The sequence below is a fragment of the Acomys russatus genome, chromosome 3 (genome assembly GCF_903995435.1).
Source record: "Acomys russatus chromosome 3, mAcoRus1.1, whole genome shotgun sequence".
Taxonomy (NCBI): Eukaryota; Metazoa; Chordata; class Mammalia; order Rodentia; family Muridae; genus Acomys; species Acomys russatus.
In genome coordinates, this window is record NC_067139.1 from 32,437,309 (window position 1) to 32,452,445 (window position 15,137).

At 51.1% G+C, this 15,137-nt stretch overlaps 1 protein-coding gene across 2 annotated transcripts; it reads right to left on the bottom strand.

Annotated features, from left to right (window-relative positions):
• Positions 1 to 1,064: 1,064 nt before the first annotated feature.
• Positions 1,065 to 13,353, bottom strand: Card19 (caspase recruitment domain family member 19). 2 transcript variants are annotated; one of them, XM_051171010.1, is made up of 6 exons: positions 13,241 to 13,353; positions 5,734 to 5,876; positions 3,212 to 3,365; positions 1,907 to 1,966; positions 1,677 to 1,748; positions 1,065 to 1,232 (listed from the first exon to the last, which is right to left on the bottom strand). In XM_051171010.1, exons 1-6 carry the CDS (start codon positions 13,245 to 13,247, stop codon positions 1,117 to 1,119), a joined length of 552 nt encoding a protein of 183 aa, XP_051026967.1. In that variant the 5' UTR covers positions 13,248 to 13,353; the 3' UTR covers positions 1,065 to 1,116. The 2 variants fall into 2 exon arrangements, with proteins under 2 accessions (XP_051026967.1, XP_051026975.1); XM_051171018.1 differs by lacking the exon at positions 1,907 to 1,966.
• Positions 13,354 to 15,137: the final 1,784 nt, after the last annotated feature.

Below are 15,137 nucleotides of genomic sequence, written 5' to 3' on the forward strand. Positions count from 1 at the left end.
TGGCTGGGTAGCAATGGCCAAGGGCTTACTTCCTTATAGGAAAAGTAAGGACAAAGGTACACATTTTCTGAGGCTTTCAAGGGAACTAGTGTTTCTGAGTGTTGGTGCTCCCAGACTCGTCACCTACTGCTATCCTAACCATTAGTGGCAAGGCCTGGGATTCAATCAGCAACAGGGAGGGACTGCCGTTCTCCCCATCTTGGCCTGAGTGCTTGACAGCAAGACCAGGTGATGGAGCAACCAAGCACACCCAGGCAGGAAGAACCAAGAAGTGTAAGATGCAGCAAGAGAGGGGACTAAGGGGTGTATCTGGTAAAGGGGTGTGGATGGTGGGGGTATGTGGTAAAGGGAGTGGGGATGGTGTGGGGTATGTGGTAACCAGGGTGGGGTTGTGTGGGGTGTATGGTAAAGGGGGTGGGGATGGTGTGGCCTATCTTCAGAAGATGACGGTTGTCTAAAGAAAAAGGGAATGGAGGCAGGGTGTGGTGGCGCACGCCTTTAATCCCAGCACTTGGGAGGCAGAGGCAGGCAGATCGCTGTGAGTTCGAGGCCAGCCTGGTCTACAAAGTGAGTCCAGGATGGCCAAGGCTACACAGAGAAACCCTGTCTCGAAAAACCAAAAAAAAAAGGGAAGAAAAAAAAAAAAGAAAAAGAAAAAGGGAATGGAATGGCGGGGGTAGCTCAAAAAGGATGTGCCTGGGACAAGGCTAGACTCAAAGCCAAGAGCACCTAGGCCAGTCCTAGGTGAGCAGTCATTGTTAAAACATTAACTAACACACGGACAGAGACACGCCGAGAGACACACACACACTGACATATACATATTGACACAGACACACACACACTGATACGTGTACAAGAGACACACAAAGAGTCAGAGACAGACAGACAGACAGACACACACACACACAAACACACCCTCAACTCAAGAAGACATGACACAGGCAGAGAGCTTGGACATTTAATATTAAGCACCCTGTAGAGCAAAGGTGATGTATTCTCATAGAAATTATAAATAATGAAAAATAAGTATTTAGAAAAAGAAGTACAGGCTCCCCGTGTGTGGCCAGGGGATTCTTTGGTTAAGTGGCAGGTAAGGCCCAGGGTCTGGGTTCATCAGAGCCCTCTGAGGTCATCTGCCAGGAAGGCCAGCAGGTAGCGGCTGACATGCCTGTCAATGATGACGGGTGAGAAGGCAAGGATGCGACGGGTCCCAGGCAGCACTTTGGGGTCTGGAAGACAACGGGGAGAGAAATAGCAATCCAAGGAGAAGCCATGAAGGGGAACTCTGTCCCAGCTCCTCTGAGGTGAAGCAGGCTGCCCAATGGCTCCTCCCTTACCCGCTACTCACACATGGTCTTCGCATTTGGGTTCAAGGACCAGAACAGGCTATGACCCCAGAGCCCATGACCCTCAGTACAAGGCTATATAAGCCTATACCTGGCCTTATCCCCAAAGGCCTTCCCACATGACAAACTCAGGCACCACAGGACAGGGGAGGTAGAGCAGGCAAGGCTGGCTGCAAACTGCTGGCTTCCATGGAGTTAAGCTTGTAAAGCCTCTAAGGTCTCCCCACAGGAAGGGCTCTCTGACTTTCAATTCTGCTGGCTTCCTGCTACACTGTCACCCTCCAATTCCCATGTCTGCGTAGGGGCTTGGGGGCAGCCTGTACTCACCTGGCGGGCAGCAGTAGAGGAGGAGCGCCAGGCCGGCTGCCAAGCCTAGGCCTGCCAGGAAGCTCATGGGTCCTGGGGAGAAAGAAGCGTGAGTGGCCTGTACCAGCTCGTGAGCACTAAGAGGGACCTGTCCCCTAAAAGAAAGCCCAGTGTGGGATGGAGAAGCCCCTGGACACAGACAGAGCCCTGAGGGAAAGGGAAAAAGAGAGAGGAGGTGGCGGGGCCGTTACCCCTGTCACTCAGCTCGCGGCTCTCGCTGACCCAGTCCAGTTCTCTGCAATCTGAGTTCTCTGGAAACAAAATTACAAAGGATGGTTAGTGGAGGGCTGAGCTGAGAGTGGGGTTGTCCCCCAGGGAAACTCAAGGCAGCCTTTGCCTCCTGAAGGTGACAGGCTCCCTCATATTTCTTCATGGCCACTGTCCTGGGTACCCTCAGCAGGCCTAGCTGGTGATGTAGTGAAGTCAGCTTTCCAGAGGCATGGCATAACTTTGGGTTGTCTTTGGCCCAGTTTCTGTGACATCACAGGTGTGGAGTAGGCCAGTACCCCCTTTGCCACAAGTCATCAAATGCAGGACAAATACACACTATCAAGAGCCAGCTGCTGGCACTGTAGGGGCTGCCACAACAGACGCAGCAGGCCGGAGCTTTTCCCCAGACTTCCCCAGGAGGTTAGCAGGCAGATGGTGTGCCATACAGGCCCCGGGGCACCTGGGAACCACAAAAGGTGCTTTACTTCCAGTAGAGATGTGGTTTGGCTCCAGCTGGGTTCTAAAGGACCCAGTGACCTGCTTAGAGTAGAGATGAGAGGGGGGAGCCTGTTCACTCTGTCCTCAAGTGTCCACACTGTGTCATGTGAGGTCTGGGAAAAGACTCTTTGAGATCAGAGAGCTAGTCTAGAGTCCCAGCTGAACTCATGGGCAGAGTCACCCCATCTTTCTAGTCTGGAGCAGCAGCACTCTCCCCTCAGGCCCCCAAGCAGAGAACTTTGGAACTGAGCAGGGCATCCTGGCCTTCCTTGAACATCCCGTTCCTAGCAGCTCCAGTGACCTGCCCCACTCCCTCACACCTTTGGGACCTACATATTACCTGGGGCTTTGAGATCACCTTGTCTCTCACCTACCACCCACACCTACACCCAGGGATGCGCTGTAAAATCCCCCACATGAATAGACTAGAGGATACAAAAGGCAGACACAGACTTGGGGTCGGTCTACTGTAGGCTTGCTAACTCTGCTGAGATGGCCGAAGGAGCAGCACAGAGAGGTGAGAATGAAGCTGCTATAAACTTGAAGACGAAGACGCAGCCATAGTAAACAAGGGAAGGCAGACCTAATACGAGGAACAGCGACTTCCAGTGAAAACTGGCATGGGGAGGGGAATGTCAGAGAAAAGAGAGGGGAGAGACAGACTGGCATGTCAGCCTGTGCTATTCTCCCTGGGTGATCGTGGAGGAGGGATGGGGAAGGGAGCGATGCCCAGGCTGTGGCAGGTGAGCATGGAATGCTGCAGGTAGGAATATGGGGGTGGGACTTACGAGGAGTGCAGCGGCTGGGCAGGTGGCTGTGGAGGGGCTGGGCATGGATGTACAGTGCTCGGTAGAATTCCTGACAGTGCCGCTCCCCACGCTGCTGTAGGTGGCTCAGGAGGTCACAGAGCCGCACACGCAGGGATGCCTTGGGGTTCCGGAACTGGGGGCAGAAGAAAGGGGGTAGGCTGGAGGGGGCAGCGGAGAGGCAGGTGCTCAGGACCCCAGCCTCAGTGCCACAGGCTGATTCAGAACCTTCACAATGCCTCATACCACCCCTGTGGCACCCAACCCTGGAACAGTTACTTGCAGGCTAAGTCTTGGCTAATACTTGTGTTGTCAGTTCAACGGACTGGGAGAGGTCATCAAGAAAGCAAGGTGTGGGGGATATCATCCTAAGTGATGAGACTTGTGTAGTTTCTCCCCATGTGGCCTCTGGGGTTGTTTTTGTAATAAGACAAGAATCCCAAGTGCTGAGGTTGCTACAGAGAAGGGACACGTGACAGCTGCTATTCCTTTTCAGCTTGTAGGAACACTGAGTCTAGCAACTCAAAAACTAGTTAAGAACAGTTTCTTCCTATGTGGTTGGGAAGGTCAGTGGACAGACCACTTGGCACCCAGCCCAAACCAGGAGGCTGTGCTCTGGTGCTGCCCCCTGGTGGCTATAGCTGAAAATTGACCAGAGATAACAGGAGCCTGCAGGGCTGTGAGAAGGGCTTCTCCCCCTTTTGGGTATAAAAGTCTGAAGCTCTTGTACTACAATGAGACGAATTCGAGCCTTTAAAAATCCCTGTGTGATTCACACTGTAATGTTTGAGTTGACAGACGACCCAAGTTCACCTGGCTTCTCTCCTTGCCCAACTTTGCCTGCCTTGAGACAACCTCCCAGAAAGGAAATCATCTGTGGTTACCCAAAAGGGGTGAACAGGAGCAGGGTATGGAATGGACCCCCAAAGGTCTAATGGGTCTCTGGCACTCACTGTCCTATCCTGTTCCTCCAGTCTTGGTGACACTGTCAGAAACATGTGCTGAAATTTGGGAAGAGCCAGTCCCAACTCTCATCCCTTCTCCCCCAAACCTGGGGCTTCCTTCTCAGGGTCCCCATCTTCAGGCCTGGAGAGATTAGACAGAATTAGCCCTTGTGACACAAAGCCGAAGGATGACATCTGAAATTCTATAACCAGCAGAGCTGTTATGGTGTCTGCAGCTGTGAGGCCTGAGGACCAAGGCCTTGGGAGTCCACTCGATAAAATGGGGTGACGAGTTCAACTATTTGTAGGGATGTGGATAAGAACCAGGAATGGTCCAGAAAGCGTGTTCTTGGCAGCTATTTACTTGGCTCAGGGGGGCCAGGCCACAGCCCAGTCCCCGGACCAAGTGGGATGGCCTGCGTGCTTCACAAATGGGGTGCTCAGGCTCCCAGTGGGACCAGCTCCCCTGTAGCCTGCCTAGCAGGGCAGAGCAGGCTTGGATGTGGGTGGGGTCAGCCTCCACTGCTCACTTAGTACAGGGTGGGCCTTTTGGCCTTATAAACACATGAAGAATGAAGAGGAGGAAAAAGCAGTGAGTCATCACTTACTTTGTGGTCCCAGGCTGACAGTAGATCCAGACAGTAGGTGGGATGTGTGTGTGTGTGTGTGTGTGTGTGCGCTCACCCATGTGGGTGTATGCAGAGGCCAGAGGTTGATATCAGATACAACTTACTTTTTTGAGACAGAGTCTCGCACTGAACCTGGCATTCCCCGTTTTGGCCAGCAAGCCCCTGGCCTCTATCTACCCATCTCTATGTCTGCTGGGGTTACAGGTTTGAGGATCCAAATTCAAGTCCTCATGTTCACACAGAAAGCGTTTTACCAACCTAGCCATATGCCCAGCTCCAGGTTCAGATTTGTGATCCCTCCTTCCTCGCCATCCCACGCCCCACTATTCTTTTTATGTTGTTATGTGTTGTCACGTTCTAATGGCTAATTTTATATCAACTTGACACAGGTTAGAGTCATCTGAGAGAAGGGAACCACATTTGAGAAAATGCCCAGTAAGATTAGGCTGTAAACCAACCTGTAGAGCATTAATGTGGGAGGGCCCAGCCCATGGTGGGTGGTGCCATCCCTGGGCTGGTGGTCCTGGGTTCCATAAGAAAGCAGGCTGAGCAGGCCATGAGGAGCAAGCCTGTAAGCAGCACCCCTCCATGGCCTCTGCAGCAGCTCCTACCACCAGGTTCCTGCCTTTCCTGAATGTGGAAACATAAGTCAAATAAAACTGTTCCTCCCCAAAAGGTGTTTTATCACAGCAACAGTAGCCCTAATGAAGACACTATGTATCACCTCCTGAAAATTCTGGAAGGGACTGAGGCATAAAGAGCTGATGATCTGAATCCACAGATTCAGCCCAAGTCTAGGTGGCTGCTGTGAGGTCCTAAAGTGCCTGCTGTGCCATTCCTGGGAAAAGCAACTCAGGGCCTGTGCCGATTCTCCTAGCTCAGAGAGGGGAGGTGCCCAAGAGGTGCCCTGGCCCAGCTCACCCCTCAGCACCTTTTCTGCCTCCTTGTTGGTAAGGACTTGTGGGTAGTAGCGGTTCAACTGGAGGATGATCCTGTCCACCTGTTGCTCACTCAGGCGACCCTGTCCTGTCAGGAAAGGTGTGTCCTGTACCAGCCGGTCACAGTAGGTCTGATCTAGAACACATGGGGTTGGCAAGAGGGTGAGCCAGCACAGCCTCACGAGGGACCAAAGATGGCACCCTTAGTGCTGACCACTGCAGGGTCACACCTGATGGAAGGGCAACAGTCTCTCTGGAGGGTGCACCTGCAACTTTCATGTTAACCACAAAGAAGATAGCTATAAAACATACACAAAATAAATAAGAGAATCAAATGTTACCACAAAAAAATTTAACTGAATACAAAAGAAGTCAGTAAAGGTAGAAACAATGTCTGAAAAGGTTAAAACATCTACAAAACACAAATAGCAGAGATAAATCTTTATTTTCAACAATTACTTTAAATATAAATAGGTTAAACTTTCTACTCAAAAGGCAAAGATTGGTAGAATGGCCTTAAGAATATATGATCCAACTAAATACTGACAAGATGCTCAGTAAAGGGCTAAGACACAAATAGGCTGAAAGTGAAAGGAGGAAAAACGACATTTGACTTAGGCGTGTCCAACCTTTTGACATTTGATATGGGAAGTTGTCATGCACAAACATTATGTTCAAAAACAATCTCATAATGCTTTAAGTAAGTTTATGATTCTGTGTTGGGCCACATTCATAGCTGTCCTCAGTCACGTCCACCCATATGTGGTGCATAGGTACAGGTTGGACACACTTGATTGTAAAGAGAAACCAAAACAGAGCAGGAATGGGTGTATTAGTATTAGACAAAATAGACTTTATGTCAAAACTGGTACAAGAGATTAAAAAATATGTTAATAAAAGGTTAATTCATCAGGAATATATAACAGTTGTAAACACATATCTACCAAGTATCACAGGCCCAAATATGAGGAAATATTGGTGGACATGAAGGGAGAAACAGGCAGCTCTGTAACATTCACAGACATTAACCACCACTTTAAACAATAGACCAGACAAACAGATAAAAGATCAATAAGGAAATGGAAGACTTGAACAATACTGTAAACTGTACCTCAAAGTCACGCACAGAAAACACCACCCGTACTCTAGGTCACAAAACAAGCAGATCCTAGGCCACACAGAAAGTCTTAATATATTCAAAAGCATTTAAAACAGAGGCTCTTTTCTGATCATGTGACATGAGACCAATACCACCAGAGTTCACGCATCTGTGGGAATTAAACAATTAATAGGTCAAAATGAAACCACAAAACAAATTGAAAACAGCTTTGAGACAAATGAGAAACAAACACACCAAAACGCAAGGGGCGGAGCAAGCATATCTCTGGGAGGGAGAAAGGGACATCCACATGTCCCCTTAAAAGCGTCCCCCCATTTAAAAGAGCAAGCTTGGGCCAGGGGTGGTACATGCTTTAACCCAACCACTCTGCAGGCAGAAGCGGTGGGTTTCTATGGGCTTGAGGCCACCTTAATCTACCTAGAGAGCTTGGGCTAACTGGAATTACATGGTACATAGTGAAACCTTGCCTCAAAAAGAAGCTAAAATTAGTGGTCTAACACTACACCCCACCAACCTTTAAAAAGGCACCAAGTCGGAAGGGCAGTAGGGAGAACAACTAGGAAAGTCAAACAAAAGCCAACAGAAGAAGGGGATAGCAGATTAGGGTGAAGATCATTGAGAGAAGAGAACATTTATAGAAGGGAAACATCCACAAAACCACAGTTTATTCACGGAAAGGTCAAGAATTAAATGGACATTTAGCTTGACTGACAAAAATGAGTCCAATTACTAACATCAGGAATGACAACAGGATGGCAGGCATGGTGATGTGCAGTTGTAGTTTTAGTATTACGGAATGTTGAGGCAGGAGGAGTATGAATTCTAGGCTAAATAATGTGAGACCAAACAACCAAAAATGAGACAAACAAAAGAGGCCATGAAGAAGATGGCTCAGTTGGGCTTGGAGCTGTGCACAAATATGGGGACCGGGGTTAAATTCCTAAGAATTCAAATAAACCTGGGAGTGTGGGCATATACCTGTAATTCCAGCACTGAGGAAGTGGGGACAGGCAAATCCCTTGAGCTCACTAGACAGGAGGGTCTAGCTGAACTGGGGAACTCTTGGGACCCTGCCTCAAAAGCTATGGTGGAGACAGGGGAATCACCAGCAGCTCATGGGGCATCTAGCCTGTCACACATAGCAGTGAACAGAAGAGACTCTGTCTTTAAAAAGGGAGAAAGTAGCCGGGCATGGTGGCATCCTGCTTTAATCCCAGCAGAGGCAGAGGCAGGCAGATCTCTGTGAGTTCGAGGCCAGCCTAGTCTACAGTGAGTCCAGGTCAGGCAAGGCCACACAGAGAAACCCTGTCTTAGAAGGGGAAAAAAGTAGAAGGTGAAGACGATGGACTTCTGTATGTGTTTGTGATACGAGTGCTCTCTCCCCCCCCCCCCCCCCCCTCTCTCTCTCTCTCTCTCTCTCTCTCTCTCTCTCTCACACACACACACACACACACACACACACCACAAGATGGGTGAGTAAAGATAATCTATCCTGAGACAGAAGCTTACTCCAACTTCAATGCCTGCTTGGGCAACTTAGTGAGGCCCTATGTCAAAATAAAAAATTGTGAGGATACAATTCAACGGTAGAGAGCTTGCCTGGCACACACAGGTCTTGGGGTCAGTCTTCAGCACTGCAAAAGATAAACTAACGAGCAACAAGGAACAGTATGGAGGAGCTTTAAACCCACATTACTAAGTGAAAGGGCTTGTCTGAAAAGCCCCTCAACTCGGGGGTGGAGAGATGGCTCAGAGATTAAGAACATTGTCTGTTCTTCCAAAGGTCCTGAGTTCAATTCCCACCAACCACATGGTGGCTCACAACCAAAACCACGTATAACAAGATCTGGTCCCCTCTACTGGCATGCAGGCACACATGGAGGCAGAATATTGTATAAATAATAAATTTTAAAAACTAAAAAAAAAAAAAAAAAGCCCACAACTTATGGCTCTAATTACGCCACACTGCAGAAAATAAGAGCAGTGCTTGCCAGGCATGAGGATGGAGGGAGGGAAGGATGAGTAAGCAGGGCACACGGGAGTTTTAGGCAGTGAAGCTATTCTGTGTGGTGGCAGAAAGCATTTGTCAAAGCCCACAGAATGTCCAACACAAGGCGGGAATGCCAACGCGGAGTCTGGGCTTCGGCGAATAATAACAAATAGATAGAGAACGGTAAGGATGTGAGGGAGGAAGGATGGTCCATTTGCTCAATCCTCAGTCAGCTGTCCTCCCAACAAAGCCAGAGCGGCCAGTATATACCCGTAGTCCTAGCTATTGGAGAAACTGAGGCATCAGGGACAACAAGGAAAGACTTTGGAGCAATACAAATGAAATCAAATAAGTAAAGTAAACTTATTTGGAAAATCCCACTGTTGATGTGTGTGGAAAATCTGGAGCATGAGGAGGGAGTCATGGAAAAGCAGAGCAAGCCTGAGTTGGGATAGACTATTTGAGAAAAAGCCCAAAGGATCTCTCTGAGTCACACGACCATCCAGGTGCTGCCTTGCTAATACTTGCACAGGTGCAGGTATTTGTCATAGTGTATGCAGGTGTTCTTTAAAAGCAAGTGCAGAGGGCCGGGCATGGTGATGCACATCTTTAAGCCCAGCACTCCAGAGGCAGAGGTAGGCGGATGGCTGTGAGTTCAAGGCCAGCCTGGTCTACAAAGTGAGTCCAGGACAGCCATGGCTACACAGAGAAAACCTGTCTCAAAAAAAAAAAAAAAAAAAAAAAAAAAAGAAAAAAGAAAAGAAAAGAAAGAAAAAGAAAAAGCAAGTGCAGAGCTGGGCGGTGGTGGCTTATGCCTTTAATGCCAGTACTAGGGAGGAAGAGGCACACAGATCTCTGTGAGTTCAAGGCTAGCTTGGTCTATGAAGTGAGTCCAGATAGACAAACAGAGAAACCTTGTCTGGAAACAAACAAACAACAATAACAACAACAGCAAAAGCAAGTGCAGGGGCTAGAGAGGTGGCTCAGTAGTTACGAGCCCCTGTAGCTCTAGGGAGAACATGGTGGCTCACAATGGGCTATAGCTCCATTTCCTGGGCATCTGATAGCTTCTTCTGACTTTCTTGGCACCAGGCACACATGTGCTGCACATACATCCATGCATGCAAAATATTCATAGGCAGAAAATAAATCTAAAATCCAGTGTATCTGCTTGCAACTGGATTAGGGAGGTTGGGTTTTTATGGAATAGGGTCACCATGTCAGGAAAACTGGGCGCTGTCTCTACCTTCATGCCTGGGTATGTAATGAACAGGCTACCTTCCTCACATCTTAGTTCCCCTGCTACCTCCTCTCGGATGGTCTGTCTGCTGATGCCTGCACTCTCCCACTGCAGAAGGTGATAATCCTGCTCAACCCAGGTGGGCACAGCCTATCAGTGCGCCCACCCTATGCCAGGAGCTTGGGGATGTCTTTCAGGAGCTCACAGTGTAACAGTGGGAGTGCATCCACCAAAGACCCGATACACACATTGTTGGCCCAGGAATCTACTCTCAGAGAATCGGGTTAGGGCTGTCCTGGTTGAAAGCCATTGCTCCCCCAAGGCCCACACTTAGGCTCTTCAGCTATCCCATCCCCATGTGAGGTCATCAGCATCACCTCATCATGGCAGCTGGGGACTGAGAATACTGGCCCAGCCCCTGACAGTGCGTGTAGAAGACACACTTACCAACAGCCCAGGGGCACCCAGTGACCTGCCACATTGCCAGGTGCTCCAGTGCCTGTAGCATCTCATTAGAGAGTTCAGATGAACACTGAGCCAACTCACAGAGCAGTCCACGGGTCCGACATTTTGTGGTTCTATTTATAATAACCTCCATCCTCCCACCAGCTCTGCAACGGCCCCACTTTCAGGAAGGAAAATGAAGGCACAGTAAGGTTATAAGACTGCCATCAGCCTGGAGGCAACATAGCCACAATGGGGCTGCCTGGTGATGACAGTCTGTTTCTGTCATCAACATTTGGATCACTGTGATTTCAAAGGTCTGCTCTCTTCCAGACAGGAGCAGGCCCAGTTGGGCTCTCTTCACGTTGTGCCAGTGTGTACAGGGCTGCACACACAGTAGGGACTCACTGAACAGCTCTCGAATGAGTGGGCTACAGTCCAAGGTGCAAAGGCGGGGTCTGCTGGTGGACAGTGGCCAATGCCTCATAGTGCCCTCCTCCTACCCTGAGAGCCGCTAGCCAAGATGGGCCTCTGCTGCCCAGAAGCCATGACTCACAGGAGCCCTGAGTCACCTGCCACGGGTGGCCCAGCCCAGGGCTGAGGCCAGCAGCTTCAGAGCAGTCTACTTCCTGTGCTTCCTGTGGCTCTAAGCTCTGCTTGCAAACCACATACAGGCAGCCACTGGGTATCAGGGAGACTCAGGCAAGACCCTGCCTGGATACCAGGCTCTGGTAAACAAGGCCAGGAATGTCTTCACTAGATAAAGGGAGATGGATCACTGTGCAGAATCCATGAGCCTCTCCCTCCCTGCCAGCTGGTACCAGGAGCACAGCCCTATCACCCCATCTTGACCTTCTGCAGCCCGGACCTAAGTCCGCACCTGGCACTTGGGGTGCTGAAGCACCTGGCTAACCTTCTGTCTGCAGCTCACAGCCACAGAGTCACGACCCATGCAGTAAGCTGAGAAGACCTTGCTGATTCATGCCTGCTTGTTCTGCCCCCTTCCAAGAATTCACCAGTCACTCTCCTGGGGTCTGGAAGGTGGGCATCAACTCCCCTCTGAATCTCTCCCAGGAGTTCTTGTTATAGTACTTGGTTTGGCTAAGATCACTCAGTCCATAGGACACTACCTATTCTGTGAAGACACAACCTTCAGTGTTCTATAGCCACCAACACATCCACAGAGGGGAGGGGGAGACAGACAGAGAGAGGGAGGCAGAGAGACAGATGGGGGGGGGATGACAGCAGACCCCCCTCACAGCTACACACTAGGGCACTGAGCCAGGAAGAATGGACCTGTGGCCTCAGGACTGCCCATCCAACTCCCTCAGGCTTCTTTTTTCAGTCTCCATCTCCTACCAGAAAAAAGTAAGGGTGGTGAGAAGTATCAAAACCACCAGCAAGTAGATGGCAGGGAGAAAAGAGCATCTTTGCCACAGTCAGAGCCTGGCTGTGTCCTCCCAGTTAAAGCCCACGCGCCCTCCCCACCCACACTGCCTGGTGTCCTGGAGGTGGGACGCCTCATTCTCCACTGGCATCCTGTCTCTGCAATGGGCCCTTGGAGACCAACACAGCTGAGATCTGTCCCACACATCCTGAGGAACTTCCTAGAGGATCTGGGAAGCCAAAGGCAGGGCAGGCCCCAGGCATGAAAGCTGAGGCCAGGGCTCCCATTCTGCTACCACTGGCCACGGAGTGGTCTGGGGTCACTTACCCAACCTAAGATTTTATCTCCCTATTCCTACCACAGGCATGATAATATCTCTGACGTCCCCACACAAGCGAGCATATTAGGGACTCAAGCAGGGCTCCGCGCATAGTCAGTAACCCAGAAATTGCAGCCTCAAACAAGAAGGACCTGAAGGGATGACAAAGGGGAAAGAGTGGTAGCTGGGGTCTCCTCTAGCCAGTTCTGGAAGTCACCAGGGTGTAGCCATGAGGTCTTATTTTTGTGCACCACCAATGCTGACTCCGGTTACTTCTGTGACTACCCCAACTCTCTGGGACATCCCTGGTGACCTCTGCCACATCAAACATAAGAGTGAATTAAGAGTGAGACTCCCAGAAACAAAGTGTGGCCTCTGGAAGCCTCCACATTTTCCCAGGCTCTCTGTCAGCAGAGGTCCTTCGCTAACATCCTCCTGGCATTCTTTTGCAGGGAAAACTCAGCACAGCAATGTCACTGTGTCCCGCTGGGATCAGGAATAAAGTGGGCGAGTCCCCAGGGCAAAGGGTTGGGCTTGGGCTACCAAGCCTGGAGAACAGAGATCCAGTTATCGACTCTGAATTCCCTAGACCCGTCTAGAGTAAGAGATATGGCTGGGGTTTCAAACACTCCCCGACCCCCCAGCAAGCGGGAAGCATGGGCGTCTCTTTGGTACCTCTTGCTGTCCAAGTTCGCAGCGCGGGTGTCGCCTACGCGGGGATGAGTGCAAATGTCGCTCTAGAGTCTCAGGCTGGCGATGAACACCATTTCTCTCTCTCAGATCCATCCCGCCCCGAGGCACCACCCGCTCCGCAGGTGCAGTCGGTGCAGCGAGGACGCTCACCTGCTGCTCTGCCTCCTTGGACCTCGACTGCCCCCCACTCCGCACCCGAGACCCCTGTCGCCCCGGGCCAGCCGCGGAGAGCCCGGGACACCCCGCCACCGCGCGCCGCTATGCCCGTGTCACTCGGCTCCCGTCGCCCACCTGGCCCTGCGCCCACCTGTCATGGCGGAGGACACGGCGCCGCCCCGCTGTCCTCGGCTGTCCGCCGCCAGGCCCTAACCGGTGACCGCCGCCTGCAGGCCGGGCCCTAAGCCCCGCCTCCTCCCTATAGGACCCGCCCAACGACGGCGACGGCATCTCTAGCCCCAGCCCCTCCCTCCAATTAGCCACGCCCCTCTCCGTTTGGAACTCCCCGGACGTGTCGGCTGCGGGGCGGGTTGGGCTCTAAAACAAAGTTCCCTACTCTAAACCACGCCCCTCACCGAACCACGCCCCCTGGCATCTTAGGTTCCGGCTACACCAGGAATTCTAAACTACGCGCCGCAGCGAGCCCCACCGCTGAGGAGCTTTGGCTGTCTTGGTGCCGGGACTCCCGCCCCAGCCAGTTTAAATGACTTAGCCGAGAAGCTCAGTACTGCCCGGGTCCTAAATGACTTAGCCGAGAAGCTCAGTACTGCCCGGGTCCCAGCTTGGACCAGAGAACTCAAGCCCGGCCCCGCTCAAGGCTCACCCCAAGCACAGTTTCTCCAATGGCTCCTGGGGTCCGCGCTCCTTCGTATATGCCTCGCCCCTCCTCCGGGCTCGGTGCCTGCTGTTTGCGGAGGCTAGGAGGTAGGTGTGTGTTTCTTGGCTCTGTTTTCTGATGCTGCTCCCTGGCCGCTCCACCCCCAGGTCCTGGATGAAGAAACCGAGTCTTAAAAAGAGACGAGAATTACCCAACGTCACGTAGGAGGACAGACCTGGATTAAAAAAAAAAAAAAAAAAAAAGGCTGCAGGGCGTTCACTGACACCCAGGGATCCACTAAAGTCGACAGTGCCTCAACAGCGACAAATTGAGACTAACAATGAGCTTGGTGGATCAGACTTCTATCAAGTCCTCCATTTACAAAAGGGAACAAGTGCCTGGCACTGCAACCTAATGAGGGAAGTCATTTAGTCTGACTGCGCCTCAGTTTCCATCATTATACAATGTGTGGCCTCAGGCAAATCTTCCTGTGTACACCTGACGTACATGTGTGCATGGGCAAGTCTGTTCTAGATCCAGAGGCTACATCCTGCAGGAGGCTCCGCACAGGCCCCATTGGGACCATTCTGAAGGGTCTCTGGGGTACGGTTGACCCCAATTATTCCATATCCATCACTGTGTTTTAGCAGTAGGGTGAGACAGAGAGCTCCCAGTATCACCCATTTATAGACGGTCCATCTTCTGCATCCGAGCACCTTATTTGGTCCCATGAGGGAAGATGAGGCCTGGAGCAAGCCCCTACCCCAGGTCTGGCAGTCTGATGGCATCCCAACTGTAGTTTGTTTGCTCCTTACCACTACAGAGTTTGTACAACATTTGATGCAAGGACACTGCCCCAGCTCACAGACATTCTACATGCTAAACCATATAGGAGCCCCCACCCTACCCCCACACACATATAAGCTTTCGGTGATAGGAGGCCTTAGTCTATGACAGGACTGCTACAGGTACACAAGGGGCTACAAAGCACACTGATGTCCACACCAGGATCTACAAGAGATACAAGGTACTCCCTGGGTCTAGGGATAGGCCCTCCTCTCCCCAGGGTCGGGGTAGGGTGGCCACAGTCTGCTCCTTACTTGCTGGAAGGAGCTGTTTACTTAAGGGACTTGAACGTGGAAAGGCTGTGCAGACTTCTAGAGTGCCCGCTGATGTTGCCCCTCCCCTTTGGCAAAGCAGCTGGCAGCCCCTTTCCTTAGACATTGTCAAAGGAAACCAGAGCTTTACTCAGGCACGCTGTAGGAGAGGGACAGAATAAAATCTAGCCTCAGAAGATAACTTTATTCTGAAGACTGTAAGAACAGAGTGGGGTTTATAGCCAAGGAGTGGGTGGTGGAGGCCTGGCAGATACAACATTGAGAGGCACCAA